At 36.7% G+C, this 20577-nt stretch overlaps 2 protein-coding genes and 1 long non-coding RNA gene across 3 annotated transcripts in view; 2 read left to right on the top strand and 1 right to left on the bottom strand.

Annotated features, from left to right (window-relative positions):
* Positions 1-11114, bottom strand: part of LOC107693340 (uncharacterized) — a 22702-nt gene extending 11588 nt beyond the window's left edge. The window contains exons 1-3 of the long non-coding RNA XR_001634724.1: positions 11031-11114; positions 9494-9498; positions 7315-7318 (exon numbers count right to left, since the gene is read on the bottom strand). This is a non-coding gene — a long non-coding RNA (uncharacterized LOC107693340). The remainder of the gene's footprint in view (positions 1-7314; positions 7319-9493; positions 9499-11030) is intronic.
* LOC107693339 (40S ribosomal protein S27-like) lies at positions 8483-11118 on the top strand. Its single transcript, XM_016492672.1, has 4 exons — positions 8483-8581; positions 9180-9288; positions 9365-9475; positions 10886-11118. Exons 1-4 carry the CDS (start codon positions 8576-8578, stop codon positions 10912-10914), a joined length of 255 nt encoding a protein of 84 aa, XP_016348158.1. The 5' UTR covers positions 8483-8575; the 3' UTR covers positions 10915-11118.
* Positions 11119-15636: 4518 nt separating this feature from the next.
* Positions 15637-20577, top strand: part of LOC107693335 (neuronal acetylcholine receptor subunit alpha-7-like) — a 24717-nt gene continuing 19776 nt past the window's right edge. Inside the window, exons 1-4 of the mRNA XM_016492670.1 lie at positions 15637-15786; positions 17969-18108; positions 18559-18603; positions 19154-19263. Of these exons, the coding sequence (XP_016348156.1) occupies positions 15735-15786; positions 17969-18108; positions 18559-18603; positions 19154-19263 (347 nt within the window). The 5' untranslated portion in view covers positions 15637-15734. The remainder of the gene's footprint in view (positions 15787-17968; positions 18109-18558; positions 18604-19153; positions 19264-20577) is intronic.

Here is a 20577-nt window from a genome sequence, read left to right as displayed (position 1 = left end):
TATTGAATTTAATATGAACAATTAATGTTAAATTACATGCTTTAATATGTCACTTAATATATTTAAACAAGTGTACCTGAAATGAGATCTCTATACCTCCATGGGGCACCAGAATAATTGTGCATTGGCTAAGCTTTATTCAGTTACCCTAATGAAATCTCTTTAGGATTGTTCATTATTTATAAGAGCTTTTGGAAATCACCCATCTCTCTTCTTTACTCAACTATTGCTTCATTCTTCTGATCACGAGTGTAGAAGCCATCAGCTAACTGCTAACTGGAGAGGATGTCTTTACTACATCATTATTCTATCCCTTGTCTGACCTGGCAGCCAATCAAATGAAAGCTTTTGCCTCCCTGCATTGACTCAATTTCCCCTCACGCTGCCCCTGGTGGCAAACTTAATTGCAGTTGGGTATTGTCTTTCTGCTCTCGTCCTCTCTCCTTCCTGTCCTCCGTCACGTTCCTCTTTGTCCTTCCTTCGCCTTTCCCTTGGTGTGACGTGTGGGAGTCTTTACCTTTTTGGTCTGAGGCCTGCTTGAGTTACGGACGCATTTGAACCGGGCGGGTGACTGGACCACAGCCCTCGGTGAAGGGCACAGCCAGCCTCAACACAATGTCATTCAACTCCTGTTAAACTATTCATAACGGCTTGGGTGCCAGGAGGAGGCCGCAAATATGCAAACGCTCTGTTTGATGGAGGTGGACCAGGTGAACTTGAAGAGCACAGATGTTTGACTGAAAGATTGTCAGAGGGAGAGCAGAGATGGTGTATCATGTAGAGGTTAGCATGGGTAGCGAGATGTAGCCAGAGGTCTATGAGAGGTAAAAGAGAAAGCAATGCATGTGCGGAGGTAAAGTAGTTTACTAACGATGGAAATGAAAGACGTTTAGCCTATATATGAAACCTAAAACCTTTTGAGCTGCCTACTTAGGAAACATTTACATTTTATTTAACTTTAAAAGTTAAACATTATAGTCCATAACGCATTATATAAATATTAAATATTTGATTAGTCTAATGTAAAAGTGACTTTTTTAGTCACTTTATGCCATTTCATCCACATTCTTAGCTTAACCATATTCTCAGCCTAACTCCAGTATTTCCTATGTGATTCATGTAAGGAGTGCTATTTGTATGATATAAAGATAGTTGCTAAAATTTTGCCAAATTTGTCACGTTTGAGATACCGTTTCAGTTCTCGGGTCTTGTTAACGAGATTTTTGCACCCAAAAATGAAAAATACCCCATGATTTACTCCGTCTCAAGCCATCCTAGGTGTATATGACTTCATTCGTTCAGACGAATCCAATCAGAGTTAAATTAAAAATGTCCTCGCTCTTCCGAGCCTCATAACGGCAGTGAATTCGTTATTCAAAAGTCCAAAAGAAGGCCAATAAAGTGCATCCATCCATCAAAAAAAAAGTACGCCACACAGCACCTGGGAGTTAATAAAGAGCTCCTGAAGCAAATCAATGTGTTTTTGTAAGAAAAGTATCCATATTTAAAACTTTATAAACCATAATCTCTAGCTTCCACTAACTGTCGTAATCGCGTGCGCGAGAGAGCGGTGTTCCAGTGGTGACGTCGGCGTAGCGTAAACTCCGGTGAGAAGTGACGAATGCGGAAGCGCAGAGGAGAGAGCAAAACAAAACCACCAGCATCGATTTGCTGAAGGATCATGTGACACTGAAGACTGGAGTAATGATGCTGAAAATTCAGCTTTGCATCACAGGAATAAAATATAACAAAAATATGAATCTTAAATACAACAAAATAGAAAAACAGTTATTTTAAATTGTAGTAATATTTCGCAATATTACAGTATTTTACATCAAATAAACATGGGTGAGCATAAGAGACCATTCAGCCATATTTTTGGATATGTTAGTAATAATGAGTCCAAACTAAACAGTGAACTAATGCACAGATTTTCTAAATTTTATATTTTATTAGTGTATTTTGTCAAGACAACCACATGCAATTAAACAGACGAATCCAATCAGAGTTAAATTAAAAATGTCCTCGCTCTTGCGAGTCTCATAACGGCAGTGAATTCGTTATTCAAAAGTCCAAAAGAAGGCCAATAAAGTGCATCCATCCATCAAAAAAAAAGTACGCCACACAGCACCTGGGAGTTAATAAAGAGCTCCTGAAGCAAATCAATGTGTTTTTGTAAGAAAAGTATCCATATTTAAAACTTTATAAACCATAATCTCTAGCTTCCACTAACTGTCGTAATCGCGTGCGCGAGAGAGCGGTGTTCCAGTGGTGACGTCGGCGTAGCGTAAACTCCGGTGAGAAGTGACGAATGCGGAAGCGCAGAGGAGAGAGCAAAACAAAACCACCAGCATCGATTTGCTTCAGGAGGCCTTTATTAAGAAAAAGCTGCTTGGTTTGACACAGACTTGTGTAAGATGTTCTTCATACAACGCTGTGCTATTGACAATAGACAATTGACATTTTCACCTGAAAAAATCCTTGATGATTCTCTTCAGTAAGTGCAAAAAATGTTCACTATACATTCAAGTACCCCAAAATAAAATAAAAGTGATCATTTTAGCCACTTCAAGCTACCTCATCCACATTGTTAGCTTAGCAATTCTAACTCCATTGGGTTTCCTATGTACTTCATGTGAGGAGATTTCCCAATTGTCACTTTTGAAGTTCCATTTCAGCTGCCACCTTATTTACATTAGCAAAATTGAAAATCGTGCTGAAAGAGTAAATTTGCTATTGTCAATAGTGTAGCGATGTATGAAGCAAGTCACTTTCAAACCAAGCAGTTTTCTGTTGGTCATCGCAGCGAATCTGCTTGACTAAATCACAAAATCTTCTTGGGGAAGTCTTTGAAAATTCCTCATCTCATTCATTCCTATTGAAATTACTGTATTTTGCCTGCTAAAATTCACAGAACAATTGTGACCCTGGACCACAAAGCCTCACAAAATGATTGATTTTTCTTTTATGCCAAAAATCATTAGGATATTAAGTAAAGATCATGTTCCATGAACATATTTTGTAAATTTCCTATACCGTAAATATGTTAAAACTTAATTTTTGATTAGTAATATGCATGGCTAAGGACTTCATTTGGACAACTTTAAAGGCAATTTTCTCAATATTTAGATTTTTTGCACCCTCAGATTCCAGATTTTCAAATAGTTGTATCTCGGCCAAATATTGTCCTATCCTAACAAACCATACATCAATGGAAAGCTTATTTATTCAGCTTTCAGGTGTTGTATAAATCTCAATTTGAAAAAATTGACTTTCTTTTACTGGTTTTGTGGTCCAGGGTCACAATTGTAAACACCACAACTTTAACTTTTAGTTGAGTTCACTTCACCGTTGTTCGAATTTTGCTGGTGAAATCCAGTCATAGGAATCCACAGGATCAGGAAATTCTTGTGAGGGCAAAAGATTGCTCCAGGTGACTTTTGTATGAGATGTTCTTAGTTTATACAGCGCTACACTATTAGACAATGTAACCAATGTAACATAACTGCACCTTTAGAGGACAGCAGGGTTCCTCTAGATTTTAGAACAGAGCCTATGATGGGTGGCAGTATCTTACCCTTTGAATGAATATTCCTCTTTTGTGTCTTGATGAAGTAATGGGAACAGAGCGAGTCAAGTTTATTCATATTTCAGTTGATTCATAATTAATCATGCCTTAAATCATGCCTTAATTAATTTGACATCAAATGTGGGTGGCAAATATTTAGTTACAAATCCTGTATGATATTACTGTTTCAATTTGATGATGTTCCTTTTTAATCAGGGTGATGTAGCTTCATACATCGTAAGCAACCATTCTCGTATTCTGGGATCCAATTCGCAAGGCCACACTGAAGATCTCCTGTCGAAAAAACAAACACTGAAACTGCGCGTTTGCCAGAGAGATTGCCATTGTACTCTGTCCCAGTTCCACCGAAGGATTTGACTCAATTTCAAGGAAACAATAACACAGGTAGGGTGGATAACATCTCAATTTCCTTGTGGGAGAACGATCCATTTAACATTGGCACAGACTGTAACTAAAAGGTCTGGTGGGTCTTTAATTGACTCTCAACACAAGCAATCTCTGGAGCAACGCAGATGGACCAGCCAGTGCCACCAGTATCATCATGGCTGGAGGTCGATGTGGATTTGGGTTTTGCCCTCTTTTTTCTCTTTCTTCTCTGCCTTTTTTTGGTGGTAACCGTTGTGCGTTGCGCTCAAACAGTTGTGGATCCATACGGAGCCATTTCCACCTCCACCTACCAGGAGGAGCAGATAACTGATATCTGATCTCGCCAATCCAACACAAAGGATTTTATGAAAACGCCTGTGTTCAGAATGGAAGACATTATGTGCATTATGCAATGATAAACAATGGTCAGATGGCCTTATTTGTCACATGATATCATTACATCATTTCAAACATGAAATGAAGTCAGTGTTATGCCAGAAATGAATAAAATACAAATACAGTCATTATGCAGTTATGGCCAAATGTTTGAACAAGAAAGTAGAAAAAGGCTTTTGAAGTTGTAAATAAAACAAAGTTTATTGGAATACGTTTATAAGAAAATATACTGTTTCAGTCTTTAAAAATGTCATATTTAAATCATGTTTCTTTGTAATAATTTGTGAAATTTACAAGCAAATTTTGAGTGAAATGTTTTATAAATCTTACACCATTTGTAGCATATACTGCACACTTTAATATTATTTTGTGTCCTGTCTTCTTTTTGCATTACATTCACACTTCTTACATTGCATTTAAATTCATAGGAGGCAATTTCCTACCAAAGGGACTAAAAATACAGAGAACAAATCATGTTGCTAACATTCTGAGGTACCTGCTATTTTGAAGTGTAAATAAGCACAAGAACTGTAGGTGTAGGTTTTTGCACAATAGAGTGGGGGAAAACACCCCCCTACCGTTTTCCCCAAAATAACAACAAGATACATTTTTATTGTAACTTTGGACTACGTTGACAAGAGTGATGTAGAAGTATTCACTATGAAGCTTACACTGGTGATGTACCAGAGAGAAAACGGATTTCACAGTACATGATCTAATTTTCAGCAGTAAGAAAAAAAGTGTTGTAAAGCTTGTTGTTTTGTAGAACATAACAGTTATATGATTTGAGAACAGTAGGGCCTGTCGATAGGGAGTACCTGTTATTTAATAAAAATATAATTATATTTTCAGAATGAATTTTTTTTTTTCTCAAACATAGTCAGTGGGGTAAAACGCCCCCAGGGGCAATGGGCAATTAGGCCTACTGTAGCTATTCTGAATGTCAAATCCTATGTTTTTCCATCAAATGTATTCTAACTAGTTGGTTGAATTAAAATATTTGGACTTTATATTTAAAAATTACATTAGCATCAGGTAGCCAGTTAGCATCAGCTAACAAAAATTTTAAAATAGGCTATTATAATTTTGCAATTCATAATTATTGATTACATTTAATTTTAATTTTAAGCTAAAACTGCATGTACTCTGATTTTGCTGTAAATGTTAAAAGCAAATTACTTTGTCCGACTGGGAGGCATTTTCCCCACCCATGGGAGCGTTTTACTTCATTTTTGTTAAAAATCTAATAACATGAAAACTCTGGACATTTTTCATACTTGGTTTATAATTTATGTAATTGTCACTAAAACTATGATAACTTTTCTGAACACATTTAGCCTAACTTTTGTTTCACAGAAAAAAATGGCACACTCCTTAAAGCGTTAGTTCACCCAAAACTGAAAATTAGCCCATACATTACTCACCCTCAAGTCATCCTAGGTGTATATGACTTTCTTCTTTCAGATGAATCCAGTCGGAGTTATATTAAGAATTGTCTTTGATCTTTCAAGCTGTTTAATGCCACTCAGCGGGTGTTGCATGCATCAGTCCAAAAGAAGTTAAAGGTGCAGTAGGAGATCTTGGAAAATGCTAACTTTAGCCTGATAGCACTGAAAGCGAACGTCCCACCCTCCCTGCAATCGCCGTCCAAAGCCACGCCCCCTGAACGCATATACGCACACAGACCAGAATACCAGAGACAACATTACTACAATAGGCTACATCAGCGGGTCCCAATTCCAGTCCTCGTGGGAGTAGGGAGCAATGAACACTGTGTAGGGTTCCTATCGATCGGAACACAGTTCATGCACGTAGCTCACTTCTAACGAGCTGGTTGTCTGAATCGGGTGTGTTAACTAAGCGAGACATGCAAAATATGCAAGGAAGCAAAGTTTCCTTACTTTAGCAAAGGAAAACCATTCTCCTCTTGGCTTATATGAAATCCTCTGCCGCTGTACGCGACTAGACACGTAATGAAATACAGTTGCAGAGGTTTTTTGGCTTTTAGTGCTTTGAATCCAAGATTTAAACCCTGGACCTCTTGCAACCTAAGCGAAAATCATACCCCAACGAGCCAAATTAATGAGGAAAAAAAATTAACTTAAATGATTTTAGCAAATGGCTGCAATATAACAAAGAGTGAAAAATTTAAGGGGGTCTGAATACTTTCCGTACCCACTGTATAATGTAGAAATATGCAACATTTGTTAGTTGTGTCGTTTAGCCTAAATTACGTTTATATTGAATATTTCAAAAGATGGCAAATGGCACATATTAACGAACCTACATTTAAAAATTGCTGTTGTAACGCAATACATGTACATATCATATCTGTAAATAGGCCTATTTCCCAACTGTTAACGGTAATGTTTGTAAGTGACGGTGGCCAAGATATTCCTACTGTAGAACCAATGTGGCCTATTTGTTTCACTTTCTTCTTAAAGGAATGTTCTTGATCTTAGAAAAGATCCTATTCGTCGGCACATGGGATTCGTGTGTTAAGGTTTTTAAAAGTAAATTTACTAAAGGTTTCAAAGAATGTATATTTCTAGATGATTGGTATGATGCTTCACTTTTTTTTCCATGTTGAAATGAAAAGAAACGTGCACTGATTATTATGCTTGTGAACAAAAATTAATAAGGGATTTTATGTTAATAATTGTACATTTTATCAAAAGTCTGATCATTTATTTATTTATTTATAAGAATATAAGATAAGAATTTGCATAAGGATTTGTCTGCATAAGTGCCATGCTGCTGATGACTTCCAATATCTGAATAGGGTTTTCAGCTCTTCTGATAGGCAGGCATTGCTCAAACTGTCTCACATACTGAGAGGCACTCTTCCATTTCAGCCATTTGTCTACACATGTAGGCTACCAGAGATCTTTCGAAGATTGCAGGACAGCCGTTTTCAGTGGCTGTGTAAATAACCTGACCACAATGCACTTATTTGATGAAACACACCTGGTCCATTTAACTCTGTTTGTTTTGAATCAATTCAATGATATGTGTTAGAGATAATCAGACCAGAATAATAGGCAATTATTTTTAACCCGCCCAATGTATCATACTGAACATCTTTTTATATTTTGAAAACCCAGGGCTTGTAGCCAGCAGGATCCTATCAGCAAACTCATTATTCTATTGTAGGCAAATTGCCCTTGATCCCCTATAGATAAACTGTCTGTTGTGGAATGCTGATCAGGAGCTGTTACAGCAGTCGCAGTGAACCATGAAGCTTCCCAGCTGCCTGAAGTGTCTGGATGGGCACATCTGCAGACACTTGTCTCTCATGATTAGCTGGAAGTGAGCAGTCTTGATTCCACCTCCTGGGTTCTGCTCACTCCATGAATATTAGTGTACTTGAGACGACCTTCCAGCTAAGAAGAACCTTCCCGTCACCAGCTGCATATTCCACCCCAGAATTCATTACTTTCCCCCTCATTAAAAAGTTAAAGAAATGAATAGTGCTGTTATGTAAGATTAACAGAAACACTTATTAATGCATTTGTGTTATAAAAACAACTGTAGAATCTAAAATGAAAAACACTACAGAAAACAAAGCTTACAAAAATACCATGATATCGAATAGTAATATCACAGTACTTTGAGGCCTATACAATGTCAATAGTACTGAATGAATGCCATAATTAATTATGTGGCAGAATATTTTTATATTGTCAAAAAAAAAAAAAATCCTAGTATCATGGCACTTTTTGGTATATTTTTGTTTATAAGATACTTTTAGTAGGAATTAATAACAAAAAGATAATTTTAAAAAGATATCTTTGACCATATCTTTCCATGTTAAACCAGTTTGTGTGTTTCTGCGCCTTTATATTTTTAAGCTATTAATTATTCAAACAGCAGAATAACATTTAACAATAATATATAGGTAGATATATAACACATAAAGCCATCATAACAATGATGAACAGAAGTAAATAACATAAAAAGTAACAGTAAAAATACTTTGTATTTTCAGATACAGATGTATTTATGTATGTGAAACTTAGCCAAAAGAAGTATTTTTTCCTAAGATTAAACTCTTCCCCCCCCACCCCCCGTTCGTATTACTGTTATTGACCTCATCTGCCTCTACTAACATGTCTGCGATCTACGTCCGATACCGCACTTCCGCCCCCTTCCGCGCTTGTCCGATGATATTCGTCTGTTTCCGCCTGGAACTTCCTTTCTGGCAGCGGCTTAATCTTCGCCAACATGCCAGTGAGTACCAGAGAGCAAAAACATGTCAATATATACCACTTACATGACATTAAGACCTAAATATCGAAACGCGTTCAAGAACATGTCCTTATGACTGACCTTAATGTGCGCGTTGTCACATGAACTTGAAGATGAACGTAAAAACAAGCGTTAAGTCTTGAATGGTTCGGCAGCGTGCTTTCGCGCCCTGCATCAAGATGGCGGCGCACACACAACAAAACAGTAATGTGACGCACGATTAAGTGTCGATGTGTTTTATACGTATTATACGTTAAAACGGCTGAACTGTGTAATGCCTACGTTTGAGGGAAGCTACCAGTTGCTTTTTGACTAAATGATTTCATGCAGCGCTCTGGAGTTGCCAGAAGTAACGTTAACTGAAAATGATCAAGACGCAAGGGCTTCTGCATGGTCTCTCAAAACATAATTATCTGCCTACCTAGACAATATTTTTGGACATTATATGCTGCTGTTATGCCCAAAATGCTGTCTGGATAGGCAGCTCAGCATATTTTAATGCATGCTCGTGTGAAGTTGCTGGTCAAAGGGTGTTTATTGGCAGTTTTTTAATGTAAAATCATATTGTTTATGTAAATAGCTCGCAAAAGACTTGCTGCACCCGACCCCCGAGGAGGAGAGGAGGAGGCACAAGAAGAAGCGTCTCGTACAGTGTCCCAATTCTTATTTCATGGATGTCAAGTGTCCAGGTGAGTGTCCTCCATATGATTCTGGATAATTGGACTTGTCAGTGTCTGAATGGTCTTAATGACTCTTGTTTTTCAGGATGTTATAAGATCACAACAGTTTTCAGCCACGCACAGACAGTCGTGCTTTGCGTCGGTTGCTCAACTGTGCTGTGTCAGCCCACCGGAGGCAAAGCTCGACTCACAGAAGGTTCGTTTGTGTTTTTACTCAAACTCAGACATGTTTAGGAGCAACAGTGGAATGGAGAAATCAAATTGTAAGCCGTTTGGTAGTTATCTCATATTACTGAGGTTATCAGGGTTTCTGTTATTCTACTAAAGTTATTGTTAATTAACTGTAGTAGATGTAATTTTAAAATATAAATAGGTTCAACATTGCTTTATAAGAATCAGTGATGCGACTTTATAGTATTTATACAAATGTATACATATTTTCTGCACTTCCACTCATGCTGCAGTTTGAAATGCATACTACATCCAAAATAAATACCTTAAATGTATTTGATACTGTAGCTTCCATATACATTTTAATTTTACTATTGTTCTGTAAATAAGTTTTTTTTTACAGTACAATAGTATTTTTGCAATAGTTATATAACAGAATAATGTAAATAATAATCAAGTAAAAATATGTTTTGAATAAGAATGGTAATTTTTTTTTATGCCGCCTGAAAAATGTGCTGTTGATGTAAGCAATGATGCATAAGCCAAGTTGACCGTTTGAAATGCAGATTTTGAGGTCTCGTTGATATTCGTTGGCCCGATTCAAGTCATAATTTTACTGTAAATTACTGTAATTTAGTAGAGTCATTTGAATGGAAATTAGTGATTTTGCTTACACTGGTGCTGGAAGGTCTGTGATGATGAATACTGCATTGAAATGAACTATACAGACAGCGCTTTAAGTTAGCAGCTGCTGAATAGTGCAAACATTATTTTGGTCTGAGTTCAGTTTATGATAGATTAAAATCATTTCTCTTCGAGTATGACAGCATTAGCAGTCATTATTGGGAGTTTAGATGTAGATGCTGACCCCCCCCCCCCCAAACTCTTAGCCATTCTTTATCCGTTAGTTTATATAAAGCTGATCTGTCCATAATTTGTGATTATTGCAGTAATTTAGGGGTTTGTTGTGCATGAAATTTTCCGAGTATTCATATATTCATTGTCACAGGTCTGCAGTGTATTATAGTCTCTCTGATTTCTTTCAGACCTTTTAAACTCTTGCAAACGTTTAGCTGATGTTAATAGATGTTCAGCTAAATTTCATGTGGATGATTGTCATCTTGTACGTTGCAGGCACTTGTGGGTTGATTATCCTATTTATTAGAGCTTTATTAGACCTATTTGAGCATTGGCTCAACCAGTGAAATGTTGCGAGTTGGATGTGGGATCTTTTTGTGCAACTAATGGCAATAATGTTTTAGAAACCTGTTTGAAATCATTTTATTGTTACTGGAGAGGCACAGTATAAAAAACAGAATGCATGCTTCTTTCCAAATGTTTGAGGGCACTGAGGGGTGATATTCATGCTTTTGTTGTTAATGAGCTTAGCTGTCGTTTCTGATAATGACCTCTCTTTTTCTTATGATTTCTCCAGGGTGTTCCTTCAGAAGGAAGCAGCATTAAGATGTTTCTGGATGCTTTGTTGGAGAGAGAGGGAAAGAGAGAGAGGGAGGAGACGGACCGGCCTCAGTGACAGCAGCCTGATTATTTCAAGCAAGAGATGAAGTAGATCCAGTCACCAGGTCTGAAGAACCGACAGGAACACCCTCCAACCTAGTGTCTCTTTTTTCTCTCTGTCTCAGTCTCAATAAAATGTTTGGGCTACAATGTTGCTGTGATGAGGATTTTGTTCAAACTGTCATGCTTCATACACTTGGGTGATTTAGTTGATCAGAATTTTGACTATTCAAGCCTTACCAAAGTTACTCTGAGAAAAATAAATGATCAAACAAACAATTTAATATGCTGCTATGGTGCTCAGGAAACCCACTACCATGAATGCTAAAATCATTTAAACATCAAGTCTTTTATTATGCTGCTTAATATTTCTGTGGGAACTGTTTTTCAAGATTATTTAATGAATAAACAATTAAAAAGTGCATTTATTTGAAACATTCTTTTGTAACATACGAAAAGTCTTTATAGTGTCATTTTTTATTAATGTGTCCTTGCTGAATAGAAGTATACATTTCATTAGGAACTGTAATATTGCTAAAAGAAAAACAAATCAAAATGTTTCAGTTTTATGTATTTAATTTGACCAACACTGAATGGAAGCAAGCACTTGTGATTTGAAAAATCATAGAGCTAGATAATAGCCTGTATGTTTTCCCTGAAAATACCCATCTAAAAATTTAGTATTGCTTAATAAGAGTCGTATTACAGAGGTTCTGGCTAAATGTAATAAAACCCTGCAGTAAAAAAGCATTAAGATTTCTGAATAGCTTTTCAAAAAGCATTTCTTCCCAGTATTCATAAAATACTCATACAGATGACATTCATTATCAAGTCCAAGGGACCAAAGGCCCAGATGAGTGGGTTATTGAACAGTAACCCACTGTGTGTAGAATGGCAATGTTCAAATAGCATCAGTGGATGACATTTTATTAATCATTACCTGAGAGAAGAACCGCAAGTTAAAGTGATACATGAAAAGATCCATCGGAAAAAGCGGTTAGCTTACAATACTGTATATGAGATGAACTGTCAATAATCCCCTATTAAGTGTAGGAATGTCTGTGCTAGAATACTCAAACTCATCTGTACAGAGTTTAAAATCCCACAGCACAGCACACTGACAGATAGCAGCCTTTGTCAGGAAGCTGTGGTGTCGTGTCATTTAGTTTCCGAGATCATTAGTTGATTGCTTCTCTCTGCCGAACTGCTATCTTCAGTGGCTCCTGAATGATAATATGATGAAATCAATTCAATTGTATTCTCTACCCTCCAGGAACGAGACCAGTGGACTAAATTGTCTGTGTCCCTCCTTAACCAAATCAACTGCAAATTGTGGCTGCCTAATGACGCCTTGTGGGAATGAAACTGCAGCCTCATGGGAGGATCTCATGATTACTTTCAAGAGTCAAAACTTTAGTATACTCCAGTACCTTCTCTTATTATAGATAGATATAGATATTATATTGTTTACTCATTTTTTCTTATGAATTCATCAGGATGCATCTTTACCACATGGTGTTCTCCTGTGAACCATGTTTCGGAACAATGCAGTCATGCTATGGATAATAATTTTCCCATTATGAAGAACATTAGTCTAAATACCATACACTTTGCTCTCTATTTCATACTGTACTGGAGCAAGAGGCCTGCGTTCTGTACAAATGCAGTTCCCAAAATGACCACATAGTGTCAGAAAATCTGTAACCCAGAAGTCTGCTTTAGCTTTTTGTTTTAGCTCATGTGGTTTTCTGTTTTGACTACATATGCATTTTGAGTGCCTTATTCATCATCAAAACATGCTCTGTTGGCAAAAAATAAAAAAGCTATGTTAATATATTGCACAGGACCAACTTATATTTATTAAAAATACATTTTTATTAATTTTATTGCAAACAATAAAGTTAGTGAGGAAGATCATTTTTGGGGGTCCATGGCATCTAAAAGTTTGAAAACCGGTAAGAGTTTCCTCCTGTTGAGCACAAAAGAGGATATTTAGAAGAATGTTGGCAACCAAACAGTTGACAGTAACTTCCATAATATTTTTTTCCATATTATTATGGAAGTCAGTGGCTACCATCAAATATTTGGTTACCAAATTTCTTCAATTTATCTTCTTCTGTGCTAAACAGAAGAAAGAAATTCATACAGGTTTGGAACAAGTGAAAGGTGAGTAAATCATGACAGAATTTTCTTTTTTTGGGGGTGAACTATCCCTAAACAATAGCCTCATATTAATTGTTGCCATGATTTAGCGTTGCCATTGCCTTACATTGAGATGCTCTCAAGGGTGACTTGACCTTCAGCCTCCACAATCCCTAAACTCACATTCAGGTCTGGCTCCATTCTGTTATGCAATGGCCAGTTTTCACAGTCCAGCCAATTCCTGATAGACTTTAGGTTTCCACATACTCTTAAGAGCATTTAAGCACTCTCTTTAAAAAAGCCCCCAAAACAATAACACCTAAACTGGACAGGTAAGAAACCCTCCTGCTAAATGGAATCACATCTCGTCATCATCATTTTTAATGCCGCTGTCTTTAGTTGATATATTAAACGCTTGTTTTCCACGACATATCTATATGTTATACCACTGTTAGAGAGAAAGCCTCTCCAGATGCCTGACTGTGAGTTCCGCTCACCTCGGCTCCCTCCCCATGTGAAGAGGCCACCGAAGGGCATCTGTAGTAATAGGGTAATCTGTTATAGGGCTCTCTGGTTTCCCATTCCCTGGCCCCTGTCTCAGCACTTCGTCAGGACGAATGAGAGGAGGAGTTTAACTAAGCACATTACTGTGTGCCACTTGCATATCCCAGCACGTCCTCAATTAAACCCCCTCCACCATAATCTCCGTTATCCCATTAACACACACACACAAGCATGCCTGAACATGCTTGACTTTACTGGTATGCCTCACCGATTGAAACATTTTTTTTTGTATACTTGGTAAATTTCACACTGTAAAAAAGCAATTAGCCCACATTGTATCTAGCTTTTCTGAGTCACAGATACTAAAACGTGTAAATTACTTTGAATCACACACGTTAAGAACAATAATATTCTCCCAAATTTTGCCCCAGCTAGCCTAAAAGAGCCATCTGAGCAAACAATTTCATATTAAATGGAAGTTAATTCCCAGCAAGCATTGCGGAAGAATACATGATTACTGTTAGCTACTGTTACTGTTATAGGCTGTGATTTTGTTTTACAGTTTTCAGATTTTTTTATGGCAATGTTGTTGTTTTCTGTTGTTACTTTTACAATGACATTGTGTTGTGATGTTCAAACTAGCTTTCCGCAATTTAGACACTCTCAGGCCGGAAGTACACGCGCGCTCCGATTGAACATGCTTGGCAGTAAGACATTTTAGGACTCAAGGGCGCGATAGTTATATTCAAATACCTATGACATTAAACCGGATGTGTTATATATATATATATATATATATATATATAGTTGCTATAAAACATAGGCTACTGTCTCAGATTAGATGTTTTAGTGGAACTTTAACTGACTTGATCGTCTAAATTTCTCTGCCATGACAGTTGTTGAAAGAGAAAATGGGCGTAAAATAGAAATGTACACAAATTTCCGCTATACACACCTATTTTAGCGTTTTAGTTGTGTCTTATTAAATTTTTTCAATATAATTAATCTACTTTCTCTTCTTTAGAGGCAGATGGAGAGCTACAGTGTTCTGGTCAACTCGAGGGTTTGTAGCAAAATGAAATAGTATCGCTGTTGAGGACAGACAATTATTTTGATCAGTTTAGACATCTCTTTAGTAGGCTACTTTACATTTTTTCCTATTTCATTCACAATACTTTGTGTCCATCTCTCGATAAAAATTAAATTCATTGAAACAAAATTCGATTTTAATACATTTTAAAATGTAATTTATTCCTGTGATGGCAAAGATGATTTTTTTAGCAGGCAATACTCCGGTCTTCAGAAATCATTCTAATATACTGATTTGGTGCTCAAGAATCATTTCTCATTATTAACAATGTTTCAAACAATTGTGCTGCTGTCATTTTTGATGAATATAATGCAGCCTTGTTGAATCAAATTAGAATTTCTTTTTTAAATCCTACTAACCTCAAACCTAGCCTATAATATATTAAAATGATAAAACCTCTAAATCCAGCAATGCTTCTGTATACCTTTTGAAAAGAAAATCTTTTATATAACAAAAGTTTTTCTGCTGTGACACATTTCACTTTTTCTGAAGATGATAGCCTCACTTTGAGAATTTGTGCGATTCTATAAACCCACAAATGATGGAGAAGGAAAGTGGGACAAAGAGAGAGAGAAGAAAGAGATTAGGATTTAACCGAATGTGATTATTTTAGGTAGACAGGAAGATCAGTTCCCCCTTTCCCCTTTTTTGTTCTTGATCTCCCTCCCTTTGTATTCCCAATCCTCCTCCTCATTCATCTGTCCTTCTTAGGGAATCTCAGAGATTTTGGTGGAGAGAAAGCTGACTTGTGAGTCTCAAATCAATCAGATCTTTTTTTCCCATTTTCTCTCACTTGCTGCGATTTGCCGACATCACGGGTAGTCTCTCTCTCTCTCTCTGTCTCTCTCTCTCTCTCTCTCTCTCACCTCCTCCTCGCTCTCTTCCACATTTATTCTGTCCACTGCTTGCATCAAGCCAGCTCTTGCTTTCCTCTCCTCTCCTTCACTCCACCAGGATATTTCCTTCTCCTCTTTCCATATCCGAACATATTCCTGTTTTTCTGCCCTGCTTTTCCTTCATATCTCCTGGAATGTGGCACTCTTTGGCTTTCACTCTATGTGGGATCTCCGCTTTGATCCAGGGTAGGTTCCTCACTATGTGCACATGCATGTAAGTATATAAATCTGTGTGTGTATGAAACAATTGTTTAGGAAAGAGAAGGCAAACATTTTAAAAGAAAGCAGCATAAGATATTGGGTTTTTATTTTATTATTATTATTTTTTGGTTCTCTCATATGTGTGCTCTGCAAACCTGTTTGCCTGTGGGCAACCTTGTGCCACCAGATGTTTCGTGTGTGTGTGTGTGTGTGTGTGTGTTTTACCACTGTTGCAGTCAAGAGAGAGAGAAAGAGAAAAAATCAGATGGAATCGGAGGGACGAGAGGCAGAATGAAACAAAATTGCTTTGCCATGAAGAATTAGACGCTGCAATCATAAATTGCACCTTCTCTCCCCCTCCCGTCTCTCTCTCTCTCTCTCTCTCTCGTTCATTCCTCTAAATCCATGAGAACATAGACTGCATGGAGGTGACGGAGGCACAGAATGCATTTGTAGATTCAGATGTTGCTGTGGACATGTTGCTGCAGTGGAGTAGAAGAGGGAGTGTGTGTGTGTTGCCATGGAAAGCCTCTCTCTATTTTATCTTTCATTCTTTCCCTCTCTTCTCTCCTGTCTGTCATAAAGCAGAACTTTTATTTGGGTTGTCAGTCTCACACCAGGCCATCTGGATTTGTTTCACGTACATTCTCTTAATATATAATTCTCTTTATAATTTTTAAAATTGTGTCACACCATAGAATATTCAGCGTCTTCACAGTTGCAGGAAATTAAGTGTGTTGATGGAAATGTTGCAAAGTATCGGTTTCTGTTGATTTGACTATTTTTATGTGTGTTTTTATGTTCTATTTTGTGCTTTTCCAGTAATGTGTGGAAAAATGTTAATAATAATTTTAAGATTTAGTCCTTATTCTGACTCTATTTTAAGTTCCTCTGATCTAAGTAGAAAATAGACTAATATTATTGAAGCATTAACACTTCCTTTTACCACAAAGTATTCATGCACTTTTCAGAAAGGTGACTCTCAATTTTAATTTGTTAAAACACACTGCAGAGAAATAAAAGAAATCAAACTAGCGATATCTTTAAATATTATACAACGTCCAGGGAGTTTTTGAATGTGAACATTTTTCCATCTTTTTAAACACTAAAAATGTAAATTTTTTCATGAAGGGCAGCTGCGTATGAAAGTTTGTTTATAATCGTTTCTCATAAGAATATGAAACAGTCATGCAGTATCAACCTAATATTTCAGTGATTAAATATATTTATTTAAATATTATAGAAAAAATAACAAATAAATATCATTAAAGGTCTTCAGATAGAATATTAACTGTAAAAAGCAGGAAGATATTTGCTTAATATCTGCACATTCTAAGTTTAAATGAAAACTTCCCTTCTTCAGATATTTCTGTCAATAGTTCTTATTATTTACTTGCCTCTACCGTAAGTTCAAGAAATGTTTTATCAGAACCTCGAAAGCAATAAATACCTTCTCCTTTATGTGTCCAGGGTTGATCTTTCTGTTTTTAATGAATAAAACCATGTAAGATAATCCCCAGATAGAAGGTTATGGATATATCAGAGTCTGTGATCATTGGTGAAGGAACATTTTAACTATTCAGTTGAATTATCCTCAAATATAAATGATTTATTGTGTCAAATAACCCTTCTTGGTTGAGTCTTAAATTATTTGTGAACACATGACATTTACACCCTCACTATATCACATTTGGTGTTTTGATTGAAGAGTGAGAGGTTCAAATAGGTTCAGATGTGACACTAATTAGCAATTGTCAAAGGTGGCATATATATGAGACATACTTTATAGCCCCCCTTACACCTCACCTCTAATGTTCAGTCCATTATTTTCTCTATTGTGTATCTATCTATCTATCTATCTATCTGTCTATCTGTCTGTCTGTCTGTCTGTCTGTCTATCTATCTGTCTATCTGTCTGTCTGTCTGTCTGTCTGTCTGTCTATCTATCTGTCTATCTGTCTGTCTGTCTGTCTGTCTGTCTGTCTATCTGACTGTCTGACTGACTGACTGACTATCTATCTATCTGTCTGACTGTCTGTCTATCTGTCTGACTGTCTGTTGTTTTATCGTTCCATCTGTCAATCATTCTATCTCGGCTCAGTGAATGAATGTCTTGATTTGAAGTCTCTGTTCTGGGCTGTACAGTATATTCATGTCTTTCTGTCAGTGTCGGTGCAAGGTCCATACCAGCGGACCCTGTTGAATAACCTCCTGAAGGATTATAACCGCATGGAAAGACCTGTTGCAAACGACTCTCAACCTCTCACTGTCTTTCTGTCTATGAGCTTGATACAGATCATGGATGTGGTAAGTCACTCTTTTTCTTTTTATTGCCTTCATCTGTGTTGTGGAGTATGGAGTTTATCTGATAACCCAAGGTGTATTTTTTCTGGTTCCTCTTGTCGTTACGTGGTCACTTCTTTCTGTTGTGGCATCTTTGTTAACCATGTTTTATTGACCCATTAAATTATTATACAATATGCTTCTCAAATGCTCTGCAAACTGCTTTCTGAGCCTGGCTGAAATTTGTGTTACACGAATTTGTTTCATGATCTTCTTTAACCCTTTGGCTGTTTTCTTGTCACCACCTATTAACATATTGATGCTAGTTCAAGAAATGGTTTTGAAATTGTCTAGAGCTGAAAATGGTGATCTTTTTTTCAGCTTTTGCTAAGTGGTATTTACAGTTGTCATTCTGTGACATGTATCTTTAAGCTCACAATTGGTTTTGAACTCTAACTTTTCTTGCTCATACAGGATGAGAAAAATCAAGTATTGACCTCCAATATCTGGCTTAACATGGTAAGCCACAACTTAGTAGTTAGTAGTCTTTTGTTTAAATAAATGATCTAATGATATATCATTATATCTATGACATCAGTTCTTCTGGGTTCAGTACAGATTTGATGATGATTACCACAAAATTAACTTCCACTTGTCGTTTTTCTTCAAGAAAATGAAGGACAATCTGGTTTACAGCGAGGCACTTACAATGGAAGTAAATGGGGCCAATCCATAAATGTTAAAGTACTCACTCTATTAATAGTAAAGCCACAAAACTTTGTTGACATGACAATGTCACTCTTAAAACAACTTTAAAATTGATGAGCTTTATAGCTCAAATAATACATGAATTTGAACATATTTAATGTATTTTCTAAAATGATGCATTTCTCAAAAAATCCTCCAAATTTCTACCCAATTCACTCATTATAACCTTGTTTTTTTGTAATTTTTTTTAAAGGTCATGAGTCAAAATATTAAATCTATTAAATCTGGCCTTATAAAGCAAACTAATACATGTACATGTGTTGAAACAGCTGACACAGCTCTTTCTCTATTTATTCTTCAGCACTGGTATGATCATTATCTGCAGTGGAACCAATCTGAGTACCCAGGTGTCAAAAACCTTCGCTTCACCACAGACCAAGTGTGGACACCAGACATCCTGCTCTACAATAGGTATATAAGCATTTGTATTACTGAAACAAGACATTTTTTTCCATTCATATTGTTACATTGAATAGTATTATTCTCACTCTGTAAGGTGGTTTTGTTTTGCTTTTCTTTTGGGGATATATTTCCATCTTGCGTCTTGTATCTGAGTACCTATTTTCTCATTTGTAAGTCACTTTGGAAAAAAACGTAAGTGAAGCAAGTATATGGTACATCCCTCAACGAGATATGAAGTAATAGATTTGAAATCCAATAATTACAGTGATCATGCAGACAGACACTTCAGAATAAGAAGACAATCCTTCAGTGAAATGATATACTTTCAAGCACAACATCAAAAATAGTTATCCGTGTGTGCTTGGGCAAAGAATCCTTGGGAACTGGAATCAGCAGACATTAGTTTGTGCGTGTGTGATTGAGGATTGCGGTATTGGGGCTATAATTCAAAGTGTGGGGCTAAACAGAAGAGCAACTACAGATCAATGAACTGAAAATTTGGTCCTTGGGCAAAAGCAGATCGTTTAGTCGAAGAGCTGGTGTCCAAACAGCCTATTAACATCCTTCGCTGTTGACTTCCCGTTTTTTTTTAAATTCAGAGCTGATTCACTTGGGAGCTTGCTACTTAGTTGTACATTAAATTTAATCATGGCCTTAAGCAAATTTTTGAAAAGGACATTATTCATTCCTACCTTGTTATAACCTTATGAACCACAAGAGTCTTTTCTCATATTTAGCTTTCACTTTGAGTTAATCTGAAGACTACCTAAATTTGCATCAAGATTTTGTCCTTATCGCTGTCTCTGAATGTTAATCATGTCTTTGTCTTGAAAAAAAAATGATGTTGGATCTGTGGCTTGGTATTTTTTAAAGGGGTCATATGATGTTGCTAAAAAGAACATTATTTTGTGTATTTGGTGTAATGAAATGTGTTTATGTGGTTTAAGGTTCAAAAAACACATTATTTTCCACATACTGTACATTATTGTTTCTCCTCTATGCCCCGCCTTTCTGAAACGCGTCGATTTTTACAATCATTGCTCATTGGTCTTAAAAGCGAGGTGTGCTCTGATTGGCCAGCTATCCGGTGCGTTGTGATTGGCCGAATACCTCAAGCGTGTGATGGAAATGTCACGCCCCTTACCATATTTTGATGCCGTGTCCCGGCCGGAGCGACGAGACGTAAACATTAAAACCCATTATAAACGAGGCATTTGTTGCATCCAGTGGGGACATAATTACGGATTATAATGACATATACTGTCTTTTTACGCGTTGCATCGCGCCACGTAAACATAAAACCATGTCTGCATTTGTGATCGG

This window comes from Sinocyclocheilus anshuiensis, unplaced genomic scaffold (assembly GCF_001515605.1).
Source record: "Sinocyclocheilus anshuiensis isolate Anshui unplaced genomic scaffold, SAMN03320099.WGS_v1.1 scaffold566, whole genome shotgun sequence".
Lineage (NCBI taxonomy): Eukaryota > Metazoa > Chordata > Actinopteri > Cypriniformes > Cyprinidae > Sinocyclocheilus > Sinocyclocheilus anshuiensis.
Note: the sequence above shows the minus strand (reverse complement) of the source record. Positions and strands in the feature narration are given on the sequence as shown.